Source organism: Mus caroli, chromosome 5 (genome assembly GCF_900094665.2).
Source record: "Mus caroli chromosome 5, CAROLI_EIJ_v1.1, whole genome shotgun sequence".
Taxonomy (NCBI): domain Eukaryota; kingdom Metazoa; phylum Chordata; class Mammalia; order Rodentia; family Muridae; genus Mus; species Mus caroli.
In genome coordinates, this window is record NC_034574.1 from 9,827,991 (window position 1) to 9,839,641 (window position 11,651).

At 37.9% G+C, this 11,651-nt stretch overlaps 1 protein-coding gene across 1 annotated transcript in view; it reads left to right on the forward strand.

The window, feature by feature from the left end:
• The first annotated feature begins 6,331 nt into the window (after nt 1-6,331).
• Pclo (piccolo presynaptic cytomatrix protein) overlaps nt 6,332-11,651 on the forward strand; it is a 328,272-nt gene continuing 322,952 nt past the window's right edge. Inside the window, exon 1 of the mRNA XM_029477261.1 lies at nt 6,332-6,823. Coding sequence (XP_029333121.1) covers nt 6,585-6,823 — 239 coding nt within the window. The 5' untranslated portion in view covers nt 6,332-6,584. The remainder of the gene's footprint in view (nt 6,824-11,651) is intronic.

Below are 11,651 nucleotides of genomic sequence, written 5' to 3' on the forward strand. Positions count from 1 at the left end.
ACACAGGGCCCCCAATGGAGGAGCTAGAGAAAGTACCCAAGGAGCTGAAGGGGTCTGCAACCCTATAGGTGGAACAACAATATGAACTAACCAGTGCCCCCAGAGCTCGTGTCTCCAGCTGCATATGTAGCAGAAGATGGCCTAGTAGGCCATCATTGGGAAGAGAGGCCCGTTGGTCTTGCAAACTTTTTATGCCCCGGTACAGGGGAAACACCAGGGCCAAGAAGTGGGACTGGGTGGGTAAGGGAGGGGGGGAGGTATAGGGGACTTTTGGGATAACATTTGAAATGTAAATGAAATAAATACCTAATAAAAATTGGGAAAGAAGATATAAATCTTCTTAAAAAAAAGATAGCCATCTGAATAAACACTCATATGGTAGTAGTTGAGTTACTATATGTTCACCCATAAAAAGACTTTGCTCAGGAGGCTAGAAACTGTTTTGCCCACCCTTTGACATTTGCAAATATCAGTATTCTGTTTTCAGGAAAAATGACCAAGACTCTTGTTCTGAGAACCTATGTCCTAAGGCATTCAGGCACCCACACAAAATATTGCCAAAATGGAATTGGTGTGTCCCTGAGACTGAAAGGCAGTGGGTGTTACATTCTGTTGCTTTGGAGCACATAGACACTGCAGGACTTTGCTTCTTCCTAACACAGAGAGAGAATATGACTTGCACCGCCAGACTTGCAGCCTCCAAGGTGTGACATCTTGATATAGATAATTACATCTTGCATTACCCTGGAGTCCTGGCTAGAGTAATATTATAAAATCTAAAGCCCTTTGAAATGGATTTTTCTGAACACAATATACACTCCACAAGAGCAGGAATAGAGTCTCTTTTGTACCATACTGCTAAGTTTACCATCAGTGTATTACAAGTGCTTGAAGTGACTGATTAATGAAGGAAGCCTGTCCTGTTGAGCAAAGATAAGGAATCACAATCAGCTGAGGGTTCAGGCAGGCAAGAGAGGTAGTCCTACGGCTGCTCTTCAGCTTACAGAGGCTTGTTAGCCACTGAATCAACTGTTCATCTGGGAAGTATGCCCATGATCCAGGTACCAAATGGTCATCTTCCTTCAGGGCACATTTGAGGGATGAATGAAATATATAGGATGACTGGAAAATAAACATATTATTATCTTCAAAGGAGATTTTCCTCTGTGAAAATGTTTCTAAAACCTTCCAGAATATTTTACTTTCATTAGTAAAGTAGCCATGCTTCTTCCAGCAAGGAATTGCAAGCAAATCAATAAAATATAAGATTATATATTTTGGAATATCATTTAGTTAACTGATACTATAATTGTTTTCCTTTGAAGCACCGAAACTTTAAATATGTTTGCCTGACATGAATGATGTGACTAAAATGTATGAAAATTTAAGTTTCTTTAGTGGCAGGAAGATATTCGAAATTTGTCCTGGAGCCTGGCCTGCTGCTTCATTTAACTGCAGTTTAACTATTTGCAAAAGTAGACCAGTGACAGCTATTGAAATATTTTATTCTTCATGGTTTTCAAAAGTTTGAGACCCTTGCAACAAAGACAACTAAAAGCATGAAACATTATAATTATAGATGTGTTATAGACGATCTGACAAGAGCAGACACTAATCTTCACACAGAAGCAGTAACTTGAATGGCTAAAGACATGGGAAGCTGAAGGAAGAATTATATAATGTTATTTCTACCCTGAGCTTACACATCAATAATTAACCTGGCAAAACTTGAGCTCAGTTAAAATAAAATTAAACATTCTGCAAACAGCTCCTGAAATAGAGAACAATACAGTTCCTGTGATATGATTGGAAGTAACACAATCTATTCCTAATTGAAATAAAATGTGATTGTTGAAAATGATAAAGATACTTTCTTATTAAATCACCAATATGACAAAAATACCGGAATAGCAAATGATTTTCTTTTCTTTTTTTTCTGCATTTATTTTTTTTCTAGACAGGGCTTCACTCTGCAGCCAATCATAGCATGGGACTGTCTATGCAAGAACTATATTTACAATAAAAATGTCATTTGTCTAGGGAAAACTGGGAGCATCTTAGATATAGTCAAAAATACTTTTAGTTAAGTCTCTGGACTATTTGTGATCCATTTAAGTTAATACACAAAATTAACTATCATAATTCCACAAATATTTTAGTAATATAGAAAATATTTGCATATCTATGGGGGCTGAAGCTGGATTGTACATTGTACATTCAATAGAAATTGTCTTGAAGTACCATTGACAAGTCAGGTCCTATAAAACTCCATACAGTCACTTCTTGTCGCATCAATGGCATTTCTCCTTTCAAAAACATGTAGCACTAAGTTCCCTTTTCACCATGTTGATCTGCCTAAGTTGATCTACAATCCACACCAATCCCCAATTCAAATTGTCGCCTTTTTATTCTTCAGAGAAATTCAAGTAAAGCTATAGTTCTATTTTCAAAATATCTGACTTTTCACACATTATGAGCCTTATTAACATGAGGCCTCCCCTAGATGGGCTTAAATAGTAATTGACTAGTAATTGGCCTCAATTGATTTATATCAAAAAGACTGTTACACAACATATAATAGTTTATATTATGTTTGTAATTTCTCACAAGTATTTTTCAACCTCTGACCCCAAATTTTCTCCAGGGATCTGTACACCTTTCATCTAGACAGCTGCCATGCAAATGATTTTGAGACTGTCATTCTCTTCCTTGAGTAGTTTCTAAGATGAATGTATAAGTATCCCTCAGAAAACTTGTCTCGAGTAAGTTTTGAATAATTTAATATAACTTTGTACTTGGTTATTATTAGAATAAAAGATATTCTTATTGTGGCTTTTCATCAAATATGCATGTAAAAATTCAAGATAATTGGACTTTTCTACTTTATAGTTTAGGAGAGTAGATCTGGAAGATTTGAACAAATAACTCAATCTCAGTTTCACATTAAAAGTAATCATAAATACAATAAACAGAAAACTTACAGAACACAGCAAAAACAGGGAATTTTGAATAATTGTGTACAACTAGAGCATGTGAAATCTGAAAGAATCAGTCATATCATTTAACCGAAACCACAAAACCATGTGATTAGAGTCGCACTTTTTCATATTAATATCTCATCACTATTAATATTAACATTATCATCATCAATGGCATCATCATCATGATCCTTTTGTGATGCTGTGTTGATCAGTTTCACTGATGAAACTCTAATGAGCAGAGGGATCAGCTCAGTCAGGGGCTTAAGAGGCCTCAGTAACCTTATCTGTGCCCCTAAACTTTACGAACTATACTTTTCATCACGTAATCTTGACACCTTGCTTTAGAACTTTGAGAGATTAGGGTATGGAGAAGACAAGGCTTCTGGAACAAACTTGTCATTACATAATATTCCCACTTAGGTTTTTCGTAGGCAGTTGGTTAAATTTGGTCCTTGTAAAGGTGGAAAAAAAATCCCCTTTACTTTTTCATAGTCATTTGGAAGTCTCACTGGGAAGGGCTTTGGATTTTATGATTTCATGGTTGTGACTCATTTATGACCAACAGGTCATCAATCCAGCATACCCTGCTTACCATCTTTAGTGTATCTTACCATATACAAGTGCATCTACCTGTTCTCCTCACCTGCTCTTCATTATCTGCCCCCCCTCCCCTAAACTCTCCTCAGCTTTCCCTCATAAAATTGAAAGCTACTGTAATTTCATTTCTTTCAAAGTCTTTAGTTCAGGTATTTCATAGAGACGTGTTGATTTTCAAAAAATGTCTTAGCATGAGGAATAACTGCAAGAACATGGATAAACTGGAATAACTGCTTTCCAAGATATTTCCAGTCATTTTTAGTTGCTAACTATGATTATATACCACATTAGAATCTATGAAAATGAGGTAAGAAGTAAATGAAAAAATCATTCTCTAAAGCTAGGAAGTTATGTGGTTATATGGTATGCATCCATAGAGCATTTCACAAATTGACTTGTGTCCTGATCAGGCTGAATGAATTAGAATGAAACTATCTTCAATCAAATATAAATTTATTTAAAAGTCACTAGTGTGACAGCAATTTCCATTTTAAATTGATAAATCCCTCCCCCAAATAAAAACTTCCATTACATTCTACACCACTTTAGTTCTGCCCATTAGAAGCCTGAGTTGCACTTCAGATTTTGGATAATTCACACATGTAGAGACATTTTAATCTAGTAACATGGCTGCTCTGGCAAGGGATCACATCTAAAAACCTTCTACATGTATATGATCTAGATGGAATGCAGACATACTTCAGTGAGAAGATAAGAACATATTGCCAAAGTTACAAGGCTAAGCAGAGTAATTCATTGAGAAGCCAAGAGGAAGCCAGTTTAAATCCATCAGCTTGGAGATGCGATTGGACCAGAACAGCTGAGTTAATCCAACCAGCAGGAGTTCAGGAAGAGCTAGAAAGGATGAGCTTACTCTACAGTAAGTCTCAGAAGTTCATTCTAGGCCTAGGTTAGATTGTATAGAGGCCAGAAGCTTCCAGGACTAGACCTCGGTTAGCAGACAAAGGCTGGAAGCTGAAGCCTGCAGGATTCAGGTTTACATAAGATTTTATTGTATAGAGTCTAGAATCTTCCAGGCCTAGGAATCTATAGGCCAAAATGGGCTATATATTATTCCTACCTATTAGTTACGAATTTCCTTACACCATCATCTGACTTTTTTCTTATAACTTCCCGGGTTTCTTTCCACCTACAGAAGTATATAAAAATTAATATGGTGTTTTTTCCCCCCAATCATTACTCTAAAGCTACAGCTTGAAGCTTGTGGTTTGCAGATGTGCATACATAAAATATTATTTTATTCTCTCAAAGGACGAGAAACAGTTAACATATGAATCTTCCTTTTCCCTACTGGTTTACAGATGATACTGATTTCCATGCGATGTCCATGCAATTTCTGGTTCTGAAAGAGAAATACTGCAAGATGCAGGATTTTTGCCTAATTATGTCCTTTTTTGAAGTAAACTCCCCTTTTAAAATATTCATATATTCCATTTGCCTCTAGGACTATCAGAAAGTCTGATTGTTTGTGCTTAACTTGTTTGTGAAAACATTCTCTTTATCTTAATGAATGACTTGAAGTTCTGATGTTGGAAGTAGCATCCCTAATATGAGAGAATCAAAAACTCAATCACTTTCCAATGACATAACAAATATTGCAATTTCCTCTGTTGAGTAGCTGTCATTAACTCTAGTAATGTTAGACACAGATTGTTTTGTAACTGTGCCAATTTTCTATTTTAAAAGTAGAAGGTTTGAACCTTCTACATAGATAAGAATTTTGTCAAAACTTGGGAATGTATCTTGTGAGATCATGTTCATATCTGTGTATTAGTTCAACTTCTTATTCTTAGTTTTTGATCTCTTTAAGCTTAAAAGTTGAGACTACACTTTATAAGAAAACATTACATAGCAAATTTTGAGTTTCAGACTCAGCAATAATTGGAATAATTATTCTAGTACAGAAGTAAGAAGTATGATGGTGGGGTGCTGAAAATATAGGCACCTTTGTTGTTAAGCAGCTGTGTGATTAACGAGATTTATCTATTGAGATTTTCTCTTTTTACATTTGTTAAATTAAAGATAATAAAATGGATGGACAAGATTTGAAACCATGACTTAGAAGTTTTACATAAAAGCAACATACTTCAAAATTTGTTGTTCCGATGGCGAGAAATTTCCCATAATTCTTTCCATTGGTGTAGTTGAGGAAACAGCGCAAGGTGCAAGCATTCAAAAATTTTCCCAATTTATTAATGTATCACTTTGAAACAGTCAATCTAATGGTTCTGGTAAAGCTCTCTAAGATAAAGGCCATTTCATCTCATATTGGGAAATTTTCTTTAAAAACTAGACGGATTCTTTCTCCCTCATCTTTAGTTACCAGAATCTTTCTTAGGAAAATTTAAAAATCCTTTCACAGTCCCTTGGGAGGATTCGGAGGTGAAGGGGGGCGGGGAGGGGGGAAGAAAAAGAAACTACAAATCCCAGGAGGTAGAGCTGCAGACATAACCCCTTCCGCTCTTTTCCCCTTAAATTGAGCTCGCGAAAACTCAGGTTGAGGCATCCTGCTATATGCCTGAAGGAAGTGTCCGCAGTTCGCCCGGCCTTGTAGCAAGGCATCATCTGGTGCCTTTAAGTCGGTGTCTAGGCGTCTACGCGCGATGCGACGCAGGGCGGGTAGGCGTGGCGGACATCACCTGTTCGGGGCGGCGCACGCGCAGTACCGACGCGGCGAGGGGGCGGGGCGCGGGGCGGGGCCGACGGCGCGGGGCTGGCCGAGCTCCGCTGCTTCTGGGCTGCTCCGGCGCTGAGGAGGCAACCGGGAGGCAGGGCGTGAGAAGCTTCCCTGGCGCTGTCCAACATGGAGGAGCTGCCGGGCGCCGGCACAGCCTGCGGACTGGTCTGAGCTCGCCCCACTTCCCCAGGCAGCCGGGAGGGCGCGGAGCCCCCAGGGCTGGGCAGCCTGCACGCCCCGGGGCGGACCCCGGCTGGCGGGGCTCGGACGGCCGCGGGCTTCTGCACCGGGACGTGTCCCGCCGAGCCATGGGCAACGAGGCGAGCTTGGAAGGGGAAGGGCTCCCCGAAGGGTTGGCGGCGGCCGCAGGCGGGGCTGGCGGCTCGGGGAGCGCCCTGCACCCGGGGATCCCAGCCGGCATGGAGGCGGACCTGAGCCAGCTGAGCGAGGAGGAGAGGAGACAGATCGCTGCTGTCATGTCAAGGGCGCAGGGGCTGCCCAAGGGAAGCGTCCCCGCGGCCGCTGCGGAGTCGCCCTCCATGCACAGGCACGCACAGCATGATGGAGAGGTCCAAGCATATATATACCGCTTCCCGTGCACGTACGTGTATGTGCCCGCACGGTGGTACATATATGTCGCCTCCCTTCATTTTATTCTCCCTAATGGGGTGGCGATAAGGCGATCATAAGCTTTTGGATGGGCGGAATAAAAACGATGCAGTGTAGAGTTTCTTCTGGTGGGATAGTCATGGGTTGCATTCTTGGAATTGTGATTTTAGGTTGTGATTCCCCTCCCCTTGGCCCTTTGCAACCTTTTCCACTAGGTTGGTGTGGAGAGACGCCCTACAGTGTTTTTACTAATCTGGAAATCTTCCATTAATACAACACAGACTTAAAAAAATGGATAGAGCTGGGTTGCTTGTTTACCTGGACGCTTAAACCTCTGTAGTGTTCTGAGGTCTTTTTCTCTGAGAATGATGTGTAAATATTCTTCTAACAATACCCTTAGCCCACTGGAGGGGACTGGTCCTCCCTGCCCAGCCTGTCCCTAGAGAACATGAGCTGCCTAGGTGAAAAGCATAGAATAAATATACCTTTTATATTCAGTGAAGGCCCTAAGATATTTTGTAACATTAAACAGATGGTTTGGTCACAGCAGAGCAGGTGCTGTACATGCATTTCTGAATTAGCATATGCTAGTTTAAAAACCATTGCTCTTTTATAATGCAAAAAAAAATGACTTTCCGTTTATAGAACATGAGAATTTGTATTACCTTAAGCTTAGGTTTCAGTACTCAGTTAAAAACAAAATAAATGACAATTATAAAACCAATCTTTAGTATTAACATATTAATTTGCTCTCTAGCTTTTTATTTTCCCTTTTCCTAATGAATAAGTTGTTTTCTAATTAGAGGACCCAGGGTATAATCTTGTTTTCTCCGCCTCTGTTATTGTAAACAAATACTTTAACTTTACATCCTTCTGCAGAAAAAAAAAAAATCTGTCTATCCATGGTCCTGAAACATCCTTTGAACCAACTGACAGGACTTCCACAATCTTGACTTGAGATACTGAAAGATCTACTTCATAAACTTGAAAAAAAAAATTCAACTAAGCTGCCAGAATGCAAATATAAGTGCGCAGTTTTGCCAGATATCATAATGAACTTAACATAGGAGCAGTCTCCATTTCTGAAGGACAGTGATTTTGTTTTCAAGTATTATCTGAAATGTTGGGACTGTGTCAGGTAAAAACCCCTGTTTAATCTGAAAGAAAACAGTAGCGAACAAATTAGCCCCCTAATTTGAAATGTACTTATTGTTTAAAACTGTGGTTTTGGCCTCTTCCTTCATTTACAAGGTGAGCTGGGCTTCTCCACTTGCTGGAATCCTGACTTTGGGAAAAACGGTAGCGTGCGTTTAGTCTGTCATTTTAGGATAATAACGAGGAGCAGAGATTTTATTAGTCAGATCTATCATTTTTCCAGAGGGGCTCATGCAACAGGTCTGGCATGGATACAAATGCCAGTGAGATTTGTGTTTGCATTTCTATCTTGCTTCTGCACAACAGATGCTGAGGAAACAGTTCCTCCTATATGTGTTACTTAGGTTATATGCGCACTGCAGGATACTCCCAGAGTTTCCCATTACCAACTGGACGCTTTGGGATGGCTATTATTAGGCAATCTGCACTGTAAATTGCAACTGGTTATGGTTTGCAAAAGATATGCACGAAGAATTTCTGATTTTTGTAACACATTTTTATTTTGCTGAAATATTTCTATAAAAGCCATTTTTGGGAAAATATACATCTGTATGATAATGAATCACTTGACCTGTCGCTTAGACTTTTAGGATCATTGTCATTAAATATATGTGCATAGAGAAGGTCCAAATTATTTCAAATTTTAAGAACTTGAAAGATGTGCATTTATTTATTCAGCTTTATTTTTGAGAAGTAAGAATTTTCAGTCTCAGGATTCAGATTCTTATCATATTAATTTTATGTGACTCACAGCAAATTAATATGCATTTTTCAACCCATGTGTGTCTCAGGTTCCTTGCCTCTAAGGAATATAATAAGACCTGTCTTACCTATCTCAGGAAGTCATTTTGAGGATAACCCAAGAGTTCACAGTGTGTTTGTTTGTTTTTGTGACAAATATAAAGCCCAGGAATCTCAATGCCAGCCATGGGAAATACTCAATGTGGCCACAGATGTATGTTGTAGTATTCATTATTAGAAATACTTTTGAGACAAAACTATATTCCTCACATATGGATAAGTGAGCACGAATCCTCCTAGCAGCACCTTCATTATGAGGCTGGAGGCCAGACTTTTAAAAATTAGGTTCCTGATTTTAAACTATTCTCTTAGCCTTTGAAATCCTATATTCTCTCTAGTATAGAAGTGGATAGACATTTCTAAGGTTATTTTTATTTCTGATATGGAATATTTTATGTGACTCAGCACTGCCAAATTGTCATTGACTGCTGTGTTACATTTAAAAACATCTCATCATTCCAGCTGCCTCCACATCATTATATTTGCGTATGCCAGAAATATCATTTTATCTGAAACAGTCTCTCTACTAACTTATGAAAGAGAAGCTCTAATCTGGGAATGGCAATAGTAAAAATGAAAAAGGAAGTAGAATTAAACATGAATAACTTCAGCTGGAATCAAAATAAGATTACAAACAAAATTCTTCAGAATGTTGATTTATTAAAGACCCAGTAGTGAAAGACAATTTTATTACTACAGTTCATTTTATTCACGAGCATGTTATATGAGGTGGCTCACAGCAAATCTCCTGTGATAGAAGATAAAAAAAATTGGAAATTGATGATTTCCCTTAGTGCTCCTTTGAGCCTTCCCTGCTGAGTGACCATCTGCTCTACTGGGTTTTGTTTGTTTGCTTTGGTTTGGTTTATTGGTTTTTATGTTTTGTTTTGTTTATTGATATCAAACAATAGGTCAAGTCCAGGTTCTTAAGTCAACATAGAAAGTATGCATTTAAATCTTAGAAAGCCTTTAGAAGAACTCAAGAAGCCAAACCCTGATGTCCATTCATTGGTTTTCATATCCAGGTACTCATTGATTCATCAAACACTAATGCTCTTCTCTGAGGTGCCAGGTCTGATTCTTGCAATGAGGCGATTGGTGACAAGTGTGCTTCTAGTTCCCTGTTCAGTGGATAAGACACAGATTAATTTTAGTTAACTCTTAGCAGAGTGGTTGTGAAGGCAAGCAGCTCAGGACACCACAGTTGCCCAGGCACCTTTACATCTTTGTCTGGTGTCAAGCTGCTCTCTTTGTGGGTTTCTTTCCTTTTGCCTTTAAAAAACAAAACAAAACAAAACAAAACAAAACAAAAAAAAACTTGAATTTACATACTGAAAACAATTAAAACTAAGATATAATTTGGGACCAGTCTTAATGGCTATGTAAGTCTTTTCTGGCAGGGAGCTTCTTTAACACAGTACAAGTTAATTTTTGTGGGGTATTTATGCAATTATAATATAATATAAAATATAATGTGTGTCACATGAAGCTTGTTTTCAATTTTGTTGTCTTATTACCACAAATATTTGGCATTTGTGAAATTCCTTTTAGGTTTTTCACTTATTATTACACATACATAAGGCTAATGAAGAAACTGTATTACAAGATACAGATTAAGATAAATTTATCAGTATTTTCAGAAAATGACAATTAAATAAAATCAAGAATAGGGTTTTTTTTCTTTTTTTTTTTTTTTGGGCCTTTGTTTAAAGGTAATTCTAAAGGACCACATACAAAGGTGCAGTATAGTGAAATTCCTAAGTAATTACTTATAAGACAGGCACATCTATAAGGTTTTTATTTCAATGGAGTTTTGCACTGTATTGATTGAATGTGGAACATTTCTAGAATCATGCTAAACTCTGTACAATGTATCTGTTTGGAAATAACCAATTTTCAGTTAGGTACTGTGGCTCTTCTTCCTTCCTGTGGCCAGACAGGGGATCTGCAAAGAAGCAGTTGCAATATGTACAAATGTAAATATGTAGCAATGATTAAAAAAAAATCACAGGGATTTTGGAAGTGACCCTGGGAAATAGTTCTGAGTCTTTTTTTAAAGTGAAAGCTTTGGAAACATAGTAATACATTTACTTTTAAAAAATATCTTTTCCTGGAAGAACCTTCCCACACTCTTCTATTATTGTTAGCATTAATATTATATAGTACTGGGATCAGTTGCAACACCTTGCACAGGCTAGGCCAACAGGGTACCAGTGAGCTACAATCTACCATACTAACTCATTTTATTACCTCATTTTATGCATATATTTCAGTGAAAAATTATTTTCTTTCTGAGTCTTAGCTCCAGGTCATACGTTTCCATTTCTTTCACCTCTCTCTTAGATCCTGATTTACACTTGAAGGATTAAGGAAGGTCTGAGTAAAATTATTAACTAACACAAAGTTGAAAATATGTAGCTGTGCCCCTAACTAGCCAAGTTTGAATTGAATAAAAAATGTAACCTGTATTGTGATTATTTCATATCTCATGAGCTCCAAAATCATTAATTCTTTTCCATGTTTTTCCAAAGAGAAATACATGTTTTCCAAATGTAAGATGACATAAATAAAACAAAACCACTCATCTGGCTTCCTCCACAGTTCCAGTGGAGAATGCGGTTAGTTGTTCTTTCGCTGTTGACAAAAATGGTTTATGCAAAACTTAACATACCTAGTTTTAATTATTCCGTTCAAATCATTTAAAGTTTATCATAGTTACATGTTTTAAAAGAAATAATTGTCATGTAAAGTTACTTGTCACAGCTCTCTAGCAACATCGGTGATCATTGTTAAAATTACAGTTGTGACAA